At 43.5% G+C, this 22,295-nt stretch overlaps 2 protein-coding genes across 3 annotated transcripts; one reads left to right on the forward strand and one right to left on the reverse strand.

Annotated features, from left to right (window-relative positions):
- Nucleotides 1-1,476: 1,476 nt before the first annotated feature.
- Nucleotides 1,477-9,483, reverse strand: dusp26 (dual specificity phosphatase 26). Of its 2 annotated transcripts, XM_004074622.5 has the most exons (4): nt 9,187-9,483; nt 8,856-9,036; nt 6,564-6,775; nt 1,477-6,406 (listed from the first exon to the last, which is right to left on the reverse strand). In XM_004074622.5, the coding sequence occupies exons 2-4, from the start codon at nt 9,029-9,031 to the stop codon at nt 6,201-6,203; spliced, it is 594 nt and encodes a 197-aa protein (XP_004074670.1). In that variant the 5' UTR covers nt 9,032-9,036; nt 9,187-9,483; the 3' UTR covers nt 1,477-6,200. The 2 variants fall into 2 exon arrangements, with proteins under 2 accessions (XP_004074670.1, XP_078812195.1); XM_078956069.1 differs by having other exon boundaries at nt 8,856-9,483.
- A 618-nt stretch (nt 9,484-10,101) lies between these two features.
- ddx56 (DEAD (Asp-Glu-Ala-Asp) box helicase 56) lies at nt 10,102-22,046 on the forward strand. The gene is made up of 14 exons (XM_004074479.5): nt 10,102-10,256; nt 11,888-12,049; nt 14,725-14,879; nt 14,967-15,137; nt 15,483-15,573; nt 16,073-16,314; nt 16,391-16,525; nt 19,468-19,581; nt 19,664-19,758; nt 20,009-20,082; nt 20,163-20,252; nt 20,321-20,426; nt 20,640-20,740; nt 21,407-22,046. The coding sequence occupies exons 1-14, from the start codon at nt 10,200-10,202 to the stop codon at nt 21,488-21,490; spliced, it is 1,677 nt and encodes a 558-aa protein (XP_004074527.1). The 5' UTR covers nt 10,102-10,199; the 3' UTR covers nt 21,491-22,046.
- Nucleotides 22,047-22,295: the final 249 nt, after the last annotated feature.

Below are 22,295 nucleotides of genomic sequence, written 5' to 3' on the forward strand. Positions count from 1 at the left end.
TTCCAGGTTTCCGTAGCTAAAAGTTTTTATTTAAGCGTACTATAAGTATACTTAGTCTGTACTAAAAGGGAGGCAGTGTACTTTCATTTACTATCCATATATTGTAAACCAAAAATGTATTTAGTTGATATACATCCTACATTACAAGTATAAGTATAGTATACCTGCAATACTTATACTTGGAATCTAGTATACTTCATTAAATAATCTTCAAGTGTACTACTTTTTGCTACGAGTTACGTTTTAATTACAAAACAAAGTCTTAAAAAAGAAAACCTGCAACACTTTAGCAGACCTCCAACAAAGTATCTACAGATTATTGTTTCTAATAACGACTTGTAAACAAAACCATGTGACTAAAGATATCTTCATTCATTGGCCAGGAAGCACGAAGCAAATCAACTAGAGACAGAAATAAGAGAAGTCCTGCATTTTGCAATCCTTGTCAGGATAGTTTCTATTTGGCTCATGAATTTTAAAAAACGTCAGGTTGAACACTTTTTACTTTGGTACGGCGCAGGCATGCTGCGAGGCGGTTACCATGGAGACGAGGGCTAAGAAGGTTCGCTGATACGTGTTTATGACATATAGATCTGTCGGGAGAACAGTGAGAAGCAACGTGGATCTCGTTGAAAGTTGTCTTATTGAGCCTGCATTCATCGTTTCAATGAGTTTACACTCTGTTTACGTCCCGTAATCCCCGGCGACGGTGGCCGTTTTGGTTTCGTTTCTCCGCTCCAGTAACGGATTGTATCCAGACTGAGGAATCTCAGAGTGAACCAAAGCTCAGTCGAGACCACCTCCAAAGATGATCTCTGGGTCAGTTTGGGTGCATTCAGACTAAACATTGGTCCCGGATTATCGCGGGAAACGAACTGTGGTTCACTTTAAGCAGTCCGTTTGTCCCCGTTTCGTTTTGTCATGTTGAAGTTTATTTATTAATTATTTCAATCTCCTGCATTTTGGTTCCTGACAGATTTTAGATATGTCGGCTGCGGAAGTAACTTGGATAAAAAGAGTAAAAAACACCATCAGGACTTGAGACTGCAGTCTGATTTCAGAAATGATCGTTTAGTGAGAGTAAAATAGGCTACTCCTGTGGTTCATTGTATTTATAAAGATTTGATTATCAAAGAATAGTAAATAAATAAATAAAAAGACGAAGAAGAAAAGAGATTTGATTAAAAAATTAAAAAAAGAGTAAAGGCACAAGTAACATCAATATTGTTTTGACATTTGGAAACCAGCCGTGTCGCCCTCTGGTGCCCTATCAAGAAACTGCACACAAACATGATCAGTTGGCTGATATCTAATAATCTCAGGTGTTTTGGTATAAATTAAAAAGTTTATCAGATGATTACAAAAAATGTAAAATATTTATAAACAGTCGCTTATTTTGAATGCAAAAATTCTTCTTTTCTTCACATTCATCTTTCCATTTCCAAGTAAAACAAAAATTCACCACAGAGTCAGACAGTTTTTCTATCATTTTTATTTGCAACCAAGTACACAAATTATCAAAACAAACAATGAGTCTCAATGTTTGGTGAAGAGTAAAAACGTGACTCAAAGGGCCGGTCGAGCCATCAACATCTCCGAGGAGAGCGACACAATAAGAATCTCACAAGAAGTCAAGTTACCTGTGGAAAGATTACAGTTAGAACGAAAATACAGGAGACCAACAAGAAAACACGTCACAACAAAGCCACAGGGAACACACAATTGAACAAAGTCACATGTTAAAGTACAGAAGACGCTTCTGAAAACTGTTGTTTGTCTGAGGACTGAGGAAAGTGTTTGTACGTCCACGTCTTCCGCTGTTCTGGTTCCTGAAACGGACTGCATGTCTCCGTCTGGATGTGGAACCAAACCAGGTCTTTTCGGTTATAAGGCAACGACGTTCCGCACCGACTGAACCGCTGGAAAGGCGAGGAAGCACACCAGAAGGTCACGACGCAAACACAACCACATGACAAAGAGGTTAATCTACACACATCAAGAAAAAAGGTCCCTGTGAAGGACGGAAACATTAGCTGCCACGCCCATCGTCAATGCCGCCAACCAACAGGTGGTGGCGCCGTTTCTCCACATCTTGGTTTTTCTTTTTTTACAGCGGAGAGAGGAGATGATTTTTTTAAATCTTTGTCTCAACTCTGCTTCGCCACCAGCCCAGAAGGATTCACGGACTTCCCTCTGAATGTAAACATTTACTTCTGTGCAGACTTTTCAATCTAAATCAAACAGCTTTGACGAGCAGAGCAAAGGTCGACGTAAAGGTCACGCAGGTCAACACGAAGGTCTCTGCAGCAAAATCAGTCCGCAGAAAAACAGTTAGGGTTCCCATGAAACCAAATGGAGGTCTAGGTCTCCTTCAGGATCTACCGTGAAATAACGTCTCCGTTAACAGGTGAGAACGGCGTCATGTGACGCAGAAAGTCTACCTGACAGCCTGAGATGACCGAATACACTCTAAGGCCGTGTCAAACAGCCACGACATACATTATGCGCATTTTCCACGTATGAAATTTTGTTTTTTCGTGATTAATTCACAAGCGTTTCTTGTGTTCGTCGATGTGCTCAGATGTCCATCGAGGGTTTCGGCCGACGGGTTTTTACGTGAATTCACAGATGAACCATCGATGTATAACTTTAACATCGTGTATATGGCGCACCTGTCACATTAAAATCACGTATTTGACACATCAATCACTAATGAACTGCATATAAACAGCACAACATTCACACGCAGTTCATGTTCTACGTCGATTTACGTGTTCTTTGCGTGATTTATTTGTGATACAATGCAATGCAACTTTTCTCTGTTTTTCCACATACGACCAATTTTCATCCGTGCAATATTTGCTAAATGTATATAGTGGTTGTGTGACACGGCCTTCAGAGAGATCGCAGTTCCTCAATCCTGGTCTGTAAGATCCACCATCCTGTCTGGTTTTGGGCTTTTCTCTCTGTTCAAGCTGCTCCTTTCCTGAATCAGACTTTTCTGTGTTTTAATTGGCTAAACACCTGTTCCAGGTGATCATCAGCAGCGAATATTTATGGGATGGCGGGAAAAACGTCCAGAGTTGGTCAAAGAGTCTTCAATGGACCTAAACTACAAATCTTTTACCTCTAAGGCAGATTTGTTCTTTTTTTAAAATAGTTTTAATCATCAGAAGCTCAGTTTTTCGTATAATTTAGAAAAATAAATCAAGATTCAACCAAGGGGATCAAATTCTGAATCAGAATCAAATTGGTCAAAGATTTGTCATCAATAATCAACCACATTCAGGCTCTACAGGAAATGTCTTCTATCCGTTTCATGGGAACCTTAAAGTCCACCGGTACACCGTCTAAAGCAAGAACTCCGCCCCTCAGCTTCTCCACATCAGGAGAGTCAAAACAGAACAAATGTTTCAAAAATGACACGGAGGAATCTTCAGGAAGTTCATCGTTTGTTGTGTTTCTTTGCGGCCTTTGTGTGACTCTGATGTAAACAAAGCCTTTCGTCAACCCGGCAGTTGAGAGCTGTTGCAATGGCACGTGCGGTCTCTCGTGCTACAGGACGGCTAACAGTCACGGCAACGTTTGAGAGAACCACCGGAGGCGCTGAACACCCGACAGATCCGCCGCTCTAGGAGCACGTCAACAGGGTTCATCGATCTGTGAAGAAACGAACTCCAAACCTGAAACGTTTGTTCTCACCAGCAGACGACAGCCCGGTACGGCGTCATGGAAAAAATCACCAGTGGGCTACACGTGTGGCTGTTTGGTCCAGTTGGTTGATCTGAGTAGGTGTGAAGGCTCACCTGCAGGTGAACCTTGGTGCGGTTCATCACACTGTTAAGGCCAGTGGAACCAAAGACGGAGAAGGAGCTTGGTAGTTTAGAAGAGCCGAACCGCCATAACTGGATCCCTTTAGGAACCAGAGTACCCGTCACTGGAACCACCAAAGAAGATGACGGCGTAAAACTGTAAAGACTAGCTGGACCCGGTCCGTCCTCTTGACTGACGTTTTTTCGCATTGATCGGGGTCTTTTTGGGTGACCACGCCCTAAAACGAGGAGCTGCAGTCTCTGTTCCTTAACTGTTCAGTCAACACAGCTGTCTTAACATCGGGCTCAACCTTCACTGAAGGCGGGTAACAAGCAGCCATTAGGCCTAGTGATAAAACACTGCCTCACGTCCTGGCGGAGCGGTCCGATCCGTCCGTTTCCAAAAAAAAACATGTTCTTCATGATGACATGGCACCTGTCCTAAAGTAAAAAACACAAATATCTTTGTAGAATTTGTTTCTTTTGTTTTCGTCTGGTTACTTTAATGGGAGGAGCTCTCAGAGTAAAGGATTACCTTCTCTGTCGAGTTGGCAGTGGTTTCAGAAATGAATGCGTACAAAAGGGTTAAAAATTCTTAATGAACTATTAAGATCCTGCTGACTCACTAGCATTTTGTGGGACTAGCTTTGATTTTAGCTGGAAGGAACGGTGAGTGCAGTTTAGGCCACGCCCCTTTCTCAACGCGTTTGCTTTAGCCTGGCTGCGACAGGAACACCTTCACATTGGCTTTCTTGCTCTAATGTGTCATAACCTGACTAAAAAACAGAAGAACCTCCAAATTATTCCTGGGGACCTTAAGGTCTGGACCCTAAACCAGCGGAGCTGAAAAGCCCATATAATGACACTTCTTCCACAGTAGGATCTTCCCAGTTCATCCATCTTGTGTTCAGGAATGTTTTTTTCTTTTTGCTTTGAGCTCTTGGGTTTGGTCCAGACTGAGGAGAAACGCAGCAATCAGTCGCTGCTGTGACCGCCACAAACGCTCCTCCGGGGCGGGGGGGGCCTCTGACGCAGTTCTGTTTGCATCTGGATCTTCCCGGTTCCACAAAAAGAAAAGAAAGAAAAAACGCAGCGAAACGAGGTTCCCCCCAGAGACACCCTCCCTCAGACACTGATAAATGTTCGGCCCAGATGTTTCCACAAACATCCTGACCTAACTTGGGTTTGGGGGCGGGGCCTGAGTAATGCAGGATAACACTGAGGCAACAGGAGAAGCCACGTCTGGACTTGAAAGAAGTTCTGTTTACATTTCAGAGAGGATCTCAATGTAAAGACGGGTTCAAATAATGCTGGATGTTAAAGATTGTGGCCCCTCCCTCCCTCTGAGCTTCCTGTTTGAAGCTGATGGCATAACACTGTTTTGATGCAGCGGTGCGTTCACTGACGGTCTGGAGGTCAGAAAATGTGAATGACAGAAAAAGCACAGATTTTTCTGTCGGAATCACGGTAAATCTGAATTTTATGAATCTAAGAGAAATTTTGGAGAACTTCCTCTGCTGATGCAAAATCTGCTAAAATTCTTTTTTACATTTTCACAATTCAGACGATTCGAGGCGATTGAAAACTTTGTGTTTCTGTTTTTTTTCCAAATTGGTCACAGAAATTATCCTCAAAACCACGCAAGACGATGGAAATAAGACCCCGCCCACACGGACACCTTTGGTGAGAAACAACATCTGCTATTTTTAACTGCAGATTTAAATTTCAGAAGCCAAAATGTCTGATTTCAGAGGTACAGTGAATGCAGCACGACTTGTCGAGGATTTCGTTTCCAGTTGTGTTTTGCTCCCTTTGGCGTTTTCTCCCTGACACTGACTCCGCCCCCCTGATGCTCAGAGACTAATGCTTGTTTTGTTTTGTTTTTTTGCTGCTGAAACTTTCTGTAAAGTCTGACATCAGTTTGTGAAAAACCAGAAGCTTCCGTCTCTGTTGGCAGGTCGGCAGCGTTCAAAATCGCTTCTACGCTAAAAGACGGGAAGCTGAAGAGTTTGGTCCAACAGAACCAGAACCAGCTCAGAGGAATGTTTCGGTGTCGGGAGGATAAAAAACCTGTGCTCCAGAGCAGAAAAGTCCAGATCCAGAGACGGGTTGAGTCTAGAGGTTAAAGTTCCATCCCATAATCTGGAATATTTAGGTAAAAGAATCCCGTAAAACTACATTCATACTGTTTGGAGGAAGCACCGGCGCTTAAATGTGACGTCTGCGGTTCGGTTCTGCAGTTTTGCCTCCGCTTTCCCTGATCATGCGAGTTGTTCGCAGAGGCTAAGGCTTTTGGGCGGAGCTCCACCTTGTTTTGGACGATCATTGTCCTGTCCTTGGGAGGAGCTCCGCCCCCCTCCGTACCGCAGTGTCTGCTGGGTTTCAGCTCTACAGCGACGTCCTCCTGCTCTCCCTCAGGATGCCGTCCAGGCCGCTGAGCTGCCGCAGGAACCCTCGGTTGGGGATGACGCCTCGGTGGTCCTTCACCGTCTTGATGGCCTCCACCAGCGTCAGGTTCTGTCGGATCATCAGGTAGGCCAGAACCAGGGTGGCGGAGCGGCTCACCCCCACGGTGCAGTGGACCAAGACCTTCCCTGAGAATAAAGCAAAGCGCCGGCGTTACTCAAGTTGAAACCTCTACTTAAAAAGCAGAGTCAACAGAGAGCAAATTCCTTTCGCCCGTGAACCGGTTCCCGGAGCGTGTCGGACCCTTTGACTCCGGTTCTGTTCCGGGTTTTCGTGGACACAGACCTCCACTGCACATAGCTTTGTGGATGAACTCAGCAGCCGGATAGAAGTTGACGCTCATGTCGAAGGTGGGCGAGTCGTGCGCCTCGATGCCGTGATAGGTGATGTTCATCCCCGCGTAATACTCGGCTCCGCCCCTCCACTTGCTCTGCGCACAGTTCAGGATGTGCGTGATGCCGAGTCTGGCCAGCTCACGGCGGTCTGACGCGATGTTTCTGCGGAGAGGAGGAGGGAGGGCGTGAGGAACCGCCGGACGACGAACGGAGATGTTTCTGCAAACTGTCAGTGAACGCATCACATCAGCGGATCCTTCAGGAAAAAACTGGTTTAGCTCTGAGAGCCAAAACAAAAACTTCTCCTCCTCACTAGAACTAAAAACTTTAATTGTTTTGAGGAAATATTTGGTTGTTTATTAAAAATAAATAAATGAATATTTAGACTAAATGTTTTAAACTTTAACCAGATCATCAGCATTTATCTGAATCATAAAAATGTGATCGGATTATTATCCTTTAACAGGATCACCAGCATTTAACCGGATTATTGAAGTTTAACCAGATCACCAGTGTTTAATCAGATCATCTGCGTTTAACCGGATCATAAAAATGTAACCAGATTGTTATCGTTTCATGGAATTATCAGTATTTAACTGGATCTTCCACGTTTACCTAGATTATCAAATATTAAACAGATCATCAGTATTTAACCAGATCATCAGAGTTTAACCAGATCATCTGCGCTTAACCAGATCATCAGTGTCTAGTCAGATCAGTGTTTTAAATGGATCATCAGTGAATGAGCTTGCCCTTAGTCAAAGATTTTTTAAATTTTGGGCTCAAAGTCGGGTTCTGGGATTATGTTTGTGGTGAACAGGATAATGTCATCAGCATAAAGAGAAACACTACCAGAGACTGGAATACTAGGTCTTGAACGCAGAGTTCTGAACCTTGCGTTTGGTCTGTGTTCAGACTGGCATCAAGCGGGCCATTCTGATCCGGACCAAAGCTTGTAAACAAAACCATGTGACTAAAGATCTTGTCAGTCATTGGCCAGGAACTACGGGGGCGAGTCAAAACAACAAGAGAACGACGGACGTGCTTTACATTCCTTATCGGTACATTTAACTTATTAAAACTTTATACTTTACCGTTTTATATTTTACCGAATGTGGGGAACAAAACCTTTTACTTGTTAATTTGGTGCGGCGCTTCAGGCTGCAAGGCGATTATTGACAGGAGACGTGGCGTGTGCTTTAACTCAGGATGCTAGCAACTGCAGTGATGAGGAGCCGGCGGGCATGAAGGAACGCTGATAATGTTTATGACGTATAGATTGTCGGGAAAACAGTGAGAAGGGATGTGGATCACGTTAAAATTTGTTTTGATGATACTGAATTTATCAGATCACATTTCAGGGATTCACTGTGTCTCATCGTTGTGGTCTTATATCAGGTTGGGGAAACTACAAGGAAGCTTTTAAGATGATGTCACAGCAGTGCTTGCTGTGAGACACAGAAAAGCCTAAAATGTGTTTTTTCAGCTGTGTTAAAATAAACGTTCTGACACATAAACAGTTGGACAATTTTTCTGTCTGATAACACGACAACCGTAGATTTACATTTATCCGCGGCTCCTCTCCTACATTCCTACTCTGTTTACGTCGCCTACGGTGGCCCTTTTGGTCCAGTTGTTTCCCTCTGAGGACAGATTGTATTCAGTCTGAGGAATCTCAGAACGAACCGAAGCTCAGTCAGATTAGAAACGAACCGAGACCACCTCCAAAGACGGGTCAGAGAGCGGTTCCTGGTCCAGGACCAGGGTCCGCTTGGGTGTATTCAGACTGAAAATTTGTTCTGGATCATCAGGAGAAACGAATTATGGTTCACTTTAGCGTGTCCGGTCTGAATCCACCCTAAATCCACCCAACGTTTTACAGTTTTTGAAACTTTCAAAAATTAACTTTTAAAATAAACAAATAATCTTAATTTTAACGTGTGATTAATAAAACGATTCCACACAGTAGCAGAAATCCCACTTTTTTTTACTAGGCTAAAGGATAAACAAATAAATCCCGGAGATTCTGACCCGTTCTGGACCAGGATACCCTGTAAAAAAGCATGTTTTACAGTAAAACAATTGGAATGTGCTCCTGTGAGTCTGATCTGAAACCACAGCAGGATGGATCTCCATGGCCACCAGCCTGGGTTCAAACCATCTAGATCCATTCTGACAGGATTTCTGGAAAGTTCCGTTTCCATGATCCTTGGGGGAGGGGGGTTGTCCGGTCCAAACTCACTGGTCTCCGATGTAGAGCCGCGGCCACACTTCGTCCGCGTGGTTGCAGGCCGTCTTGCCCGTGCACAGCAGCCTCTCCAGCTCGGACACGCTCAGGTTCGGAGACGGTTCGGATTCTTTCCGGCTCGGAGACCTGGAGCTGCTCCGGGACCGGGAGAACCGGGACATGAACGCCATTTGTTCTGGATAAGAAGCAACCAACAGCTCAGAGCCCGAGGTTTGGGTCAGAACCTCAGCAGGGACATTTCTTTTGGGCCCGCGGACAGAATCGGACCTGTGGCTTCTGTCTGGGGGGAAAGTTCCGAGTGCTGGGGGCGTTCTCAAATATTCACCTGGATGATTGTGTCAGTGCGGGAACCGCTGCACGGCCATGTTGATTCCCTGGGAGGAAGAAGGATGAGGATGAGGAGGATGCGGCTGCTGCTGCCGCTCACACGCCCCCGGACGCCTTTCCCTCCTCCTCCAGGCGCAGCATCTCCATCTTCACAACAAGACCTCCACGAGTCGCGCGTGACTCCGCGCGCAAGTCTCCACTTGTAAAGCTACGCGTGAACGGACGTGTCTGTGGCGGAAAAGCGCGAGGGCAGTTTCTGGGGTGCGCGCGCGCGTAAAGCAGCAGCGGTTTGTGTACAGCTGTGGCCTTTGCGTGGTGTTTGGCGCCCTCTGCTGGACATTAAAGGAACACATCACTTCTCTGTAAATCCTGAAAATTATTGGGGACAAAATAATAATCCAATAAATGAAACAGTTAAATGAATATGAAGAATAATTGAAACTTTTCTGCCGGTGTTTTATCTCTCAGCGAGACATCCACAGAATCTTCTAAATTTATTTGCAGATTATTTTTTTAAATTCAGCAGTTGAGGACATTTAAGACGCGAACATGCTTTTTTTAGGACTTTAATAAGAGCCAATTTTACTTTGTTTAAATAGCAAATTAGCTGAATTAATATAAATACACAATGTATAAAAAGCTTGAACTTCTGAAAGAGCCGAAGAACAGTGAAACGAGAGAACAGTTAAGATTTTACATGAAAGCATAGGAGAGGACCTACAGTGAGAATATGTTTGTACACTTATTATGTGTAATGATGACATGATTGCCATTGTACGTTGGTTTTTATTTTCTTGACCTATTGTTTCTTCTTTCTTTAAACCTCCAGACAATTTGTAAATTTGTGCTTGAAAAACAGAATAAACTGAAGTAAAGTATCTTTAAACAAGTCAAGCTTTGACTTGACTTGTTTAAAGATGTCAAGTTTTCCGCTCGATGCCAACATTTCCGATGGTGTTTGAAGGTGTCATGACGTCATAATTTTGCGACTCGCACGTGAACGCAGCAGAGATGGCGTGCGAGCGGCTGCAGTTTCATGAAATGGGTTTAGACGACCGTCTGCTGAAGGTAAGAGTGCCTCCAGAGAACTCGGAACAGGTTCTGTTGGAACCCAGCGGAAACTCGAACCAGCAGGTTCCGGAAAAACTCCGTAGAATCGTTTTGAAACCACAGAACCCGAGGAGGCGAGGACTGTGCTGCTGCTGCTGCTAGCTCCCCTCGGCTCGTGTTTGTTTGGCAAAATGACGAAGAAACTCGTGAAATTAATAATTATAAATACGTTTTATTCCGCAAGTAATATTTTTAGTTTAGTTTTAAGCATCACTAGCGGCACTCGGTGACTTTAAGTCGCTCCAATGTTCAAAAGAAAATGCAGAAAAAGTTTGGAACTCGTGTTCGATTAGATTTTATTTTATTGAGAATTGTTATTCGGTAAAACCTTTATATAGATTAAATTCAAATCCTTTTTAAGGGACCACTTTTGTAAGAAACATGCGTTTATGGGATCCGCAACAGAGTTGTCTCTTCACCAAACAGCTGATTTAGCTACTTCCGGTTACTCTGTCTGACAACTTCCGGCTCCCTAGATTCCACTAAACTGAAGCTGTTTGTGTATTTTCTGCGTTCCTTGTGTGACTTGTTTAGACTGTTTCTGTTTGTTGGATGCTTGAATAGTTACTCGGTTGATTTAATTTACTTTTGTTTACTCATTCAGTAGATATTGGGGAACTGGAACTAGTTTTTCTGGAGTTCTGCTGCTGCTCCTCCATGTTTGTAGTTTATATCCTATCTTGCTGCTTCAGTGACTGTTTCACTAGTAAAAGGAAACATTGTTGTTGTGATAACATCCTAATAAAGAGTCCAAAATGATATGCAATCAGCGTTATTAAAGGCAATTTTTTGCGTTAGTGTATATTGTAATTTATTTCTTTTTAAAAAAACTATTTTCCTACATATTTCTATTTCTTCGTGTGGTTTCTTTTTTTAAATTATTGATTGTTCTCCATGTTTACTGTGTGATCTGTAATTTCACGTGTGCCTTATGTTAAGATATACATTTACATGAATTTCAAATAGTTTTAAGGAGATTATTTTTTATAAAATCCATATTTGTTGGGACATAAATTTGGGTTATAATATTCTTTTTGGTCAAAATATGAGGTTTTTTTTTTTGTGAAAAATGTTTTAGCGTTGGTTCATTCAGGCTTTGAAGTCACGATTTTTACAGAGTTGTTATATGTTTTAATCTTTAACAATCTTTTATTGTTTCACAATACTGAAATAAAAAATTTAGTCTCCAGGAAGACGTCAGTGTTGGTGAACCTGATGCATGTTCAGTTAACTTTAAGTAATGTCCTAACATAAATATTGTCATATTGTTATTTGATGTTTTTAGGTTTAAGTTTTAAACAAAATTAAAGTATTTTAACTCAGATGTAAAAAGTTTTCTATTTTATTTTATTGGTTCAATATCAAGAAATGATCCGTATTTTTGCACAAACACCTTTAAATCAAACTGTACATTAGAAAAATTCCTGAAAAAACTGTGTTTTAGTGAAACGCCGATTCATTTGGACAAAGAGACGATCAAATAGTCAGAAAGCTGAAGTTTTCTGCTCGTCGCCAGACTTTGACTTTTAAAGACGACTTGTTTCATCAGAAGGTTTTCTGTCCTCATGACTCCCTCTGCTGCTCCACAGGCGGTTGCAGACCTGGGCTGGTCTCAGCCCACCCTGATCCAGGAGAAAGCCATTCCTCTGGCTCTGGAGGGGAAGGACCTTCTGGCTCGAGCTCGGACCGGATCTGGGAAAACCGCCGCCTACGCCGTTCCCATCATCCAGCACATCCTGACCTCCAAACAGGTGAAAATGAGAATGGGGTGCAGAATCGGAAACACCTGCCGACTCGTCCCCGTCACCGGCTGTTCGCTACATCGTCCACAAAAACATCATGAATGCAAAAAACATGAAAACCACAAAATATTTAAAACACTTTCCCACAAACGGTTAACAGGAAAATTTAAAAATTATAAGGAAAATGTCAAGAAAACATATGAAAGAGTGAAATGTATGTTGTATAAATTAAAGCCGTTCGTGACATCCTGTGGCTTGCAGGCGCTACGCCCCCATTACCCCCTCTTTCCTCGCCTTGGGGGGCTTTTCTTTTGGTTTATTTCTATAGCAACCATTTTACGTTTTGGTCGTCTGGAAGCGATAAACTTCAGGGCTCCAGACTGCGAGCAATTGGTTGCATTTTGCGACCAAAATTTGAGAGTGTGCGACTGAATTTTACATCCAGTCGCACATGTGCGACCAGTAAATTTGCCTCCCCCACCCTCCGTATTTTTTTATACATTAAACGTGGAAGGGGCACGTCAATGATCAATGAAATAATCAATGAGACGCAAGCCACACGGACGCAGGCAGACACACACACTCGCGCACATACTCATGAAACGCGAGCACGTATACTCTCGAGTGATGCCTGTGTGTGAGGCGGCCACTGCGTGTGAGAAGAATAGGGAAAGCCACTGTAAGTGGCTAAAATGCGTGGAGGGGGAGGGGCCTAGAGATAATCGAGCGCGCGTAAACATCTGTGGGAAGGAAACTGAGACAAATATCACAACCTGATATGTGCGTCTGAACTATGGGTAAGCAAACTATTGATTCGTTCTTCCGACCTGCAGCTAGTGTACCAGTGCCAGAGTGTACAGCAGGGGTCTCAAACTCGCGGCCGCAGGCTATTTGCGGCCCCCAAGATGATATTTTGCGGTCCCCGCCTTAATATGAAGGTTTAATGTTACTGCAGCCCGCCAGTTTGTATGAATGACACTTTTTCATTGTCGTGCGCGGAGCTGACCAACCAATCACAGTGGGGTATATGACTCTTGGGGGCGTGACAATGACAGGGTTTTGCAAGCAGGACACCTGACAGCCCCCTCCCTCCCCGGACCACATTAAGAAGTTCCTTACTTTCCTTTTGAACGTATTTATTCGCTCGTGATTTTCTACATACATGCAGTCCGTCCTGAACTTTTCTCTGGGTCTCACAGACCCGGAGGAAGGTTTAGGTTTTGGTTATGGCGGCGCATCAAACGGTTTATGCACGGCCGTTACGGCAGCACACCGCTCCCGCGGGAGTCGGGTCAGCTGAGAATAAATGTCCCACGCGTACATGCGTGACAGCTAACGGGGCTTGAACTTTAAACACGCAAAAACATTAGTTTTAGACACACTGAAAATACGTGGGGAAAATGCAACGATAGACGTGTTTGAGATGAACCAGCACCTCGCCTGGATCGTTGGGGAGACGGGGGGGGGGGGGGGGGGCTGTGAGATGAAGGCGAATCTGCAGCAAGACTGAAGGAGGACAGGAAATTGGAATTGTCCTTAACATTCAATTTAGTTTTAATATTCTTCTCCCCCTTAGTATGATCTGTGTTATTACATATTTTATGATTATTTTAATGTTTTGTAATGTATGTAGCCTTTTTTAATGAATTGGTATTTTAAATTATTTTAATTAATCACTCCACTACAAAAACCATCAGGACACATGTCCCATAATGCATTGTTTTGTAGTCTCTAGTTTCCAGCTGTGTCCGGGTAGGTTTGCCCCTTGCTCCCACCCCTTTCTCGCGATATTTTTGCGATGATTGACAGTTGATGTTGGAGCAAAAACAAAAATATATGTCACACACCAGGTGATCTGCGCAGCGTTGAGTCCACCTGGGTGATCTCAAACACGCTTATTGTGCATCTTGGCTGCACCTATTTGGTGTCACAAAGATAAATTTCCATCCGTTTTCTTTACTTATTTGTACTGTCATGACAGCGATGGTGCTGTCAGTTTACCTTGTTGCTGCATCTTCAAAAGTGCAGATTAAAATGTGACACTGCATTTGAAACAGCACATTGTAATTTCTGCATCTATTATTAAAGTATTTATTAGTAATACAGTGGAAATTAGTAGATTTGGTTATAATGTTGATTTACGGTATGCGCCCCTAAATTTTCTGGTTGCGCCCCTAAATTTTTCAGTTAGGGGCCACTGTGCTCCTAGTGAAAAAAGTTAGTCTGGAGCCCTGAACTGGTTGATATAATTTTTATAAGAATCTGGAAAAGTAAATTTTTTGATTTCCCTTGGCGACGGAGGTTTTGTTAGCCACGCCCACATTCCTAATATGTTCATATTGTTTTGTTCAGCTTTTTATTTTAACAATATTCCAGTTAAAGTTAGCATTTCCCTGTGCCAGCAGCGGTGAAATGCTACCTTTGCTAGCTCGCCGCGCTAACTTTGTTCGAAATGCCAACAGTTTTTTCCCCAGAGTAGCTTCCCAATGAGGTCGGAGGTGATGGATCAAAATTTCTAGGAAGATTTTCAATTTGTATGTGGGTACGGGGTCATTAAATTTAAGTTCCTGTGAATCTGAAAATCGGCAAATGTCACTTTTTCCAAAGAGTGGCGCCAAGCCGTTTGATGGAAGGAAAACCTCGGGCGTTTCCTCACCCCGTCGCTTTCGTTCCTCTTCCCTCAGAGCGTGCGGGAGCAGGCGGTCCGGGTGCTGGTCCTGGTTCCAACCAAAGAACTGGGCCAGCAGGTTCAGACCATGATGAGGCAGCTGACATCCTTCTGCTCCAGAGACGTCCGCGTGGCCGACATCTCCAGCAAGGCGGACGTCTCCTCTCAGAGGTCGGTTTCTGCCCGTCAAGGGTGGGAGGCGGACCCGGTTCTGCAGAACAGCTTAGACCAAATCCAGCTGATCTTGTCTGTGGACAGGCCCATCCTGATGGAGAAGCCCGACGTGGTGGTGGGGACGCCGGCCCGCGTGCTCGCCCACATCAACGCGCACAACCTGGACCTGCAGGCCTCCCTGGAGGTCCTGGTTGTGGACGAGGCTGACCTGATCTTCTCGTTCGGCTTCGAGGCCGACCTCAAGAGCTTGTTGTGGTGAGAAGTTCTGGTGTTTGTCACGTTCTGCTGAGGCTTTTGCTGAGAAGATGAAGGACAAACCCACCGTGACGGAACCGGTTCTGACCTGTGTGAAGAACAAAACCGGTTCTGAGATGTGTGAGCTTTAAAGAGGAGGTCATTGTTGCTCCAGCTGTTTCTTTGAGGTCACGTTGTCATGGCAGCCAGTCAGTGATTATTATGGTCTGCTGAATGCTCTCATACTAATATGTTTGAACTGAACTTTATTGTTCCGTTCTTCAGAGAACAGATAGTTTTTCCTGTTTGGTCAGGAGAGGATTTCTCCGTATTTGACCTTCAATTCGTGAATTTTTTGCTCTCCAGCCACCTGCCAAAGATCTACCAGTCCTTCCTGATGTCGGCCACCTTCACGGAGGACGTCCAGGCTCTGAAGGAACTGCTGCTGCACAACCCCGTAAGCTGCCCTGTTGAACTTCCTGGTCCGTTGGAAGCTGCTGGTCCAGGAGATAACGTTGTTCTCAGATAACGTTCAGAGGTTCTTCTCTGGAGCTTTTTCTGAACAGCTTCCTAAATGCTTGTAGTCGAATCGGAACGGTCAACTCCTTCAAATGTCAAGGCTGAGCATTCAGAGGAAATGTCTGGAAAAGAGGTCTCGCTTTAAAAAAACGTTTTCTTTTTTTCTGATGGCGGTCAGAAGACTGCAGATCCTGTGTGTACAATGATGATCACTCCGACAAAAACATAGCAGGCAGCTGGAGGTCAGGAAAGAACCGCCCACTTTTTCCACTGAGGTGTCAATCATCCACCTTTGGTTTGATGAACGGAGGAGAAAATGTCTGAGCAGAAGCACAAGGGGGCGCTGCACCTGCATCTACTCTGAAACGCGTTTTCTGGGATTCAGTCGTGACCGGACCTCCCCGGTTCTGTTCTGACCTGGACCCGTGTCCCCTCAGGTGGTCCTGAAGCTGCAGGGCTCTCAGCTGCCCGACAGCAGCCAGCTGCAGCAGTACACCATCAAATGCGAGGAGGAGGACAAGTTCCTGCTCGTCTACACGCTGCTGAAGCTGCAGCTGGTCCGCGGGAAGACGCTGCTGTTCGTGGGCGCCGTGGACCGCAGCTACCGCCTCAAGCTCTTCCTGGAGCAGTTCAGCATCCCCGCCTGCGTCCTCAATTCTGAGCTGCCCGTCCAGTCCAGGTGAGGAGAGCGGCGCCGCCGCCATTCGCACGGTGGGAAGGGAGCGTTGAGTAAGCATCTCTCCGCTCTGCCGCAGGTGTCACATCATCACCCAGTTCAACCAGGGCTTCTATGACATCATCATCGCCACGGACGAGCAGAGTCTGAGCCCTCCGGCCGGTTCCTCACAGACCAAAGGAAAGGAGAAGAAGAACGCAGACAAAGGAGGGAAGTGAGTCTGACTTCATTTCTGAGGACGGATTAACTCAGGTTTGAACTGGGTTTTATCTGGACTATTGCAGGATTAACTCAGGTTTGAATTGAGATTAACCAAAATTTAATTTAAGATTAACTTTGGGATTAATGACTTCAAGAGCAATTAATGGATGAACTCAGGTTTTATTTTGATTCAACACTGGATTATTTTTGGTTTAGCTGCAGATTAATTCAGGATTAAATGGGTTTAAATCGGAATTACTTCAACATTAATTCAGGATCAACTCTGGATTAACTCAGAATTAACTCTGTTAAGTCAACATGAATTTAAAATGAACTCAAGTTAATTTAAGATCAAATCAGGATTGATTTAGGATCAAGTTGGGTTTAACTCAGGTATAACTGGAAATCAAAGTGGATTCACCCTGAGGTCAACTCGCACTTAATTTGGGATTAACTCAAGTTTAATTAGAATTTAACTCATGATTAACTCTGCTTTTTTAGTTTGATGTTTTTTCTAAATTTAAGGTGTTTTATACATTTTTTTTTTTGCCACATTCTTTTTATTGAATTTTCAAAGTCATAAAAAAAATACATAAACACAATTTACAATTACAAATTTCACTTGAGTCAGCCATTACAAAAATTACAACTTTATCAACAGTTTTTAGGTAATGCTTTCTCTTATTCACAGTCTTTTTTTAACCCCCCCCAATAACAAGAGTGCCTCTCCTTGGATATTGACAAAATGAAGAATATAACCTTAACACACTTAAAATTAAGAGAAGAAAAAATAATAAATAAAAATAAAAAAACAGAGGTCTGCGTACCATCCAAATTAACAATCAACATTCTATTCCAGAGGATCCATATTCTTTACAAAGTGTATGAAAGGTTGCCATATATTTTCAAATTCTTCTACTTTGTCTTTCAAAATATATGTAATTCTTTCTAAAGGGACCCCTGACAGCATTTGTTGGAACCATTGGTTTATGCTTGGACTGTGAGTGTTTTTCCAGCGTTTAGCAATACACATTTTAGCATGAATCAAGCTGAGATTTATAAATGCCCTCTCATCTTTGTTGTAGTGATGTATTTTAGGAAATATACCTAATAAGAAAAGCTTTGGCTCCAGTGGGATCTGTTTTAAAGTAATTTTCTCTATTGTGACTTTCACCCCTTCCCAAAAAGTTTGTATACATTTGCATTCCCAAGTACAGTGGAAGAATGTTCCTTTCATTTCCATACATTTGGAGCAAACATCTGGTATATTTCTGTTATATTTATTTAAATCCGCTGGTGTTACATATGTACGCATTAACCATTTGTATTGTGTTAATTTTAGTCTCGAGTTAATTGACACCTTTTGAGCTGCAGCACAAGCAGCCTCCCATTCCTCAGTTGTAATTTGTTTCTGGAGATCTTCTTTCCAAGCATTTACTTTGTATTGTGAACTTTCATTTGAATTAGACAAAAACAGATTATAAAACTCAGAAATGGCACCTTTTTTGGAACTGTCTCTCACCATGAACTTTTCTAAAATTGAGCTTGGTGGTTTGTTGAGGGTCTTCTGTGCTTTCCTAACAAAGTTTCTGACCTGGAGAAATTTATAAAAATGTTTTTTGCTTGACTCATATTTATTTTTTAATTCTTCAAATGACATCATGATATCAGAATCTGGAGAATATAAGTCCCGGATGGCGGAAAGACCCTTTGCTGCCCATATTTTAAAGGTGGCATCCGCTCTACCTGGGGTGAAGAACTTGTTCCCCCAAATTGGGCTGTATTGTGATAATGGTTGAGTTTGGTTCATGTAATTTAAGACTCTGAACCATATGTGTATCATGTGTTTAAGAATTGGGTTCTTTGTCTCTTTGCGCAGCTTTTTTGAGGTGTTTGAGTTAAGAAATAATGGGAGGGGCAGCTTTAGATCATGGGATTCCATTTCAACCCAATGAGGTGTATTTTTGACTGTAAAATGAAACATTATAGATCTAATCTGTGCAGCCCAGTGGTACCATTCAATGTTTGGACTTTTTAGTCCTCCTCTGTCAAAGGGAAGATATAGTAACGTCAGACGGAGTCTTGGTTTTTTGTTGTTCCATATAAACCTGGCGAAAAGTTTCTTTAGTTTTGAAAATAAGTCTAGAGGTGGTGGCAGGGGTATGTTTTGAAAAAGATAAATCAGTTTTGGGAGTACACTCATCTTTAATATATTTATTCTTCCCATTATTGAAATTGGTAGTGTCATCCATTTCTCTATGGAGCTGTTTATCTTTTCCATTATAGGATCATAATTTGATTCTACTACCTGTTCTAGTCTTGGTCTGATGTTAATTCCCAGATATTTGAAATTGTCAACTACATTAAATTGGATAATTTCAGAAGTTGGATTTTTTCTTTCTTCTTCATTAAGTAATAAAATAGAGGATTTTGTTTGGTTAACCCTGTATCCAGAGACATCACCATATTTTCTGATTATTTCCATTAAAGAAGGTATTGATTTTCTTAATTGAGAGAGAAACACAATCACATCATCTGCATATAAAGCTATTTTGTGTTCAACTGAACCCACCGTGATTCCATGTGTTTTATACATTTTAAAGTTCGTTTTTTCTTCTTTACAGTTTAGTAAAATAGTTTGTCTTTTAACTAGTTCCCAATAATAAAAGAACTCAAGCATTAGGTTCTGTCGTCCTGGTGTTCTGTGACTGCCCCCTGCTGGTGGTTTGAGTGAGCTGCGTCTGTTCAATCTGTCAGTTTTTCCATCAGGATTACTGCTTCATAAACGTCTTAAGGCTGTTGGTTCAAAGCCCCTCTGCTGTTGGAACTGCAGGATCTCTAAGGTTTTTTGTTTTTTGTTGGAGTCAAACACACCAGGAAGTCTCTGATCTCCGATGAGGATTGTCTCCTGGGTTTGTGGAGCTTTTGAATCATGACCTTTTTTTTCCTTTTAAGAGCAAAAGATAAGGAGTTTGGAGTCTCCAGAGGCGTGGACTTCCAGAACGTTGCCAATGTCATTAACTTTGACTTCCCCACGACGGTGGAGTCGTACATCCATCGAGTCGGCAGGTACCTGCCGCCGGAGTGGGCTCTTTGATCTCCCTGTCCATGTTCTTTCTTTCATGACGGCTTTTTTTCCCGGCTTTTGCAGAACGGCGAGGGCGGACAACCAGGGCACAGCGCTGTCCTTCATTTCACACACAGAGCTCCCCCTGCTAGTAGAGGTGGAGGAGGCTCTGAGCACAGGTGAGCTGCTGTGGCTCAGCGTCTGTCAGTCTGGACGCTCTCTGGTGTTTAGAGTTTTATAATGACATCTGGAAGGACAGCTGTAGTTTATCAGTGAAGGTTTGCTTGATCTTCTGAACGGTTTTGAGGTTTTTTTTGTTGGTTAAACTTCATAACCCAAACGTCTTCAGATCTGAAAGTTTGAGTTTGGACACAGAGAATGTGAAAACGAGTCTTTCTCTGAACCACAAACGTCTCCCGGTTCTCTCAGATAACGCAGAGTCGGTCCTGAAGCCGTATCAGTTCAGGATGGAGGAGATCGAGGGCTTCCGGTACCGCTGCAGGGTGAGCTCCGCCTCCTTTCTGCCACACGAGCAGCTTCGCAGCCCTTTTCCCCGCCAGCGCTGACGCGGCCGTGTTTGCAGGACGCCATGCGCGCCGTGACCAAGCAGGCGGTGAGGGAGGCCAGGCTGAAGGAGATCAAGCAGGAGCTGCTCAACTCGGAGAAGCTGAAGGTCTGACACTCTGATGAGGATGAGGATGAGGATGCAGGAGGAGCTGATCAGAAGCTTCTGTTTCACAGACGTACTTCGACGACAACCCGAGAGATCTGCAGCTGCTGAGACACGACAAAGACCTCCACCCCGCCGTGGTGAAGCCGCACATGAAGAACATCCCCGACTATCTGAGTAAGACGCCCTCATCTTCATCAGTTCTTCAGCCGTTCTGAACCTTCCACAGATCTTTCAGATGAACTATCCGTCCGTTTTGTACAAGTTTGTTTCCTCAAAGCGACGTTCCCAGTAAACTCTGCTATAAGAAAGAGGCCCGTCGTTGTAGAAACGGCTTCCCGCAGTGGGAGATCGGCTTCCGCCTCTTAAACATCATGCGCTCCTTTCCAGTTCCCCAGACGCTGAGAGGCGTGGTCAACCCGCTGTCGGGCAGGAGGAAACGGTGGAGGGTCAAACCCCCGGCGGAAGGAGTGGCGAGGAGCAGCTTCAAGGTGAGTCTGAGGCTTCAGATGTTCAGGTGGGCGGAGCTAAGACTGTTTTAGGGACTCTGCTGAACATGAAAGCGTCTAATAACATTTATCGGAATGAAAAAATTATTTAAAAAAAACACTTAAAGCCGTGAGCAGGGTAGTATGGCGCTACCTGCCCCTGCCGCCCTCACTCTACCCTTCTGCCCCTAACACCCTGGTCGCAACTGCATTTCACAAATATATTTGAAATTAACCCTTTTTTCAAAATGGCGGCTTTTCTGATGGTTTATCTCCATAGCAACCATTTAATTTTATGGTCGATGGGGAGTGACAAACAGGTCGATGTCATTTTTGGAAGAATCGGTAAAAGTAAATTTTTGGATTTCCCTAGCAACGGACGTTTTTTGTTAACCACGCCCACATTCCTAATATGTTTATTTTGTCATTTAGTTCAGATTGAGCCAAACGACTCCTGTATTAATTTCACACAATATTCTGGTTTAGAAAAAAGAAGTACACGCCATAGGGAAGCGCCACTTTGCAAGCTCGCCGCGCTAACTCAGTTCATACAATTTTAGGCCCACATCTTCTGAAAAAAGCTGCCTTTGTGTTTCATTCCGAGTGTTTTTCTGCCATCCTCCTCTTCCTCCTCATGTCCCGAGTTTCTCTGCTTTTTGTCTCTGCCAGAAGAACGACCCGAGCAGGAATCCGCTGAAGAGCTTCCGCTACACCAGAGGCAGAAACAAAGCCGCCAAAGCCGGGAAGTCGTAGTTCGCGCGAGGCTGGAGCAAGAGCCGTTACCGTGACGACTGACAGACTCTTCCTGCATATTGACGGCCAACAGAGACAGGTGGTCATTGAAGACTCTTTCGTGTCGGAGTCGTCTGAAGGGGTTCTTAAAAAGCTCTGCTGCTTCCTGTGGACTGAGGAGCTGTGGTCAACAGGGGGCGCCACAGGGTTGGAGATGTGCTCCCAAACTGAGGAAAATCAAACAGAGAGCCTTTTGTCTGCTTTTCTTCAGCCGCCCTTCCGTGGACAGAAAGTCTTCATCCTCCTGCAGGTTCAATCAGTTCCTGAAAACCCGACGGCCGATTTAGCTCACAAAAACGTCTTTCTGTTTGGATCTGATGGTGGAAAACTCATCCAAACATTCAGACGTTGAAACTGTTTGTTGTGTTTTTTTGTTTATATTTGTTGTTTCAGAAATCTGATGATGACAAAGCAGTTTTCGTCTGAATTCCCTGTTTTATGGGGTCAAATCAGCTCAAAGGGAATGAAAAACTAGATTGAAAATGAATAAAAAGTATATTTCAAATTGTTTTGAAAACTAGAATTTTCATGTTTGGTCTTTTCTAAACCGGAACTGCAAACCGGGTGAGTTTTATTCATAGAAACAGAAAAATAGCGATTTTACTGCTGACTGTTCTTTGGAAATAAACCTTTACTTCAATTTAGCCTAAATGTTGATTAAAAAACATTAAATAAGAAAATTATTGTAGATTAAGAAGCTCTGTGCCATGACAGTAGAAAATAATGTTATTTAATAATTTTCTTCTTAATCATCTTGCCTGGACAA

Source organism: Oryzias latipes, chromosome 12, assembly GCF_053564925.1.
Source record: "Oryzias latipes strain Hd-rR chromosome 12, Olatipes_Hd-rR_3.1".
Classification (NCBI taxonomy): Eukaryota; Metazoa; Chordata; class Actinopteri; order Beloniformes; family Adrianichthyidae; genus Oryzias; species Oryzias latipes.

Bases quoted from the DNA above. Each gene is read 5' to 3' on its own strand.
- dusp26 (XM_004074622.5), bottom strand. From the start codon at position 9,031: ATGGCGTTCATGTCCCGGTTCTCCCGGTCCCGGAGCAGCTCCAGGTCT. The intron at 6,776-8,855 runs GTGAGTTTGGAC...TCCTCTCCGCAG, and splicing joins CGGCTCTACATCGGAGACCA to AAACATCGCGTCAGACCGCC. The intron at 6,407-6,563 runs GTCTGTGTCCAC...CTTTATTCTCAG, and splicing joins CAAAGCTATGTGCAGTGGAG to GGAAGGTCTTGGTCCACTGC.
- ddx56 (XM_004074479.5), top strand. From the start codon at position 10,200: ATGGCGTGCGAGCGGCTGCAGTTTCATGAAATGGGTTTAGACGACCGT. The intron at 19,582-19,663 runs GTACCTGCCGCC...CGGCTTTTGCAG, and splicing joins TACATCCATCGAGTCGGCAG to AACGGCGAGGGCGGACAACC. The intron at 20,083-20,162 runs GTGAGCTCCGCC...CCGTGTTTGCAG, and splicing joins GCTTCCGGTACCGCTGCAGG to GACGCCATGCGCGCCGTGAC.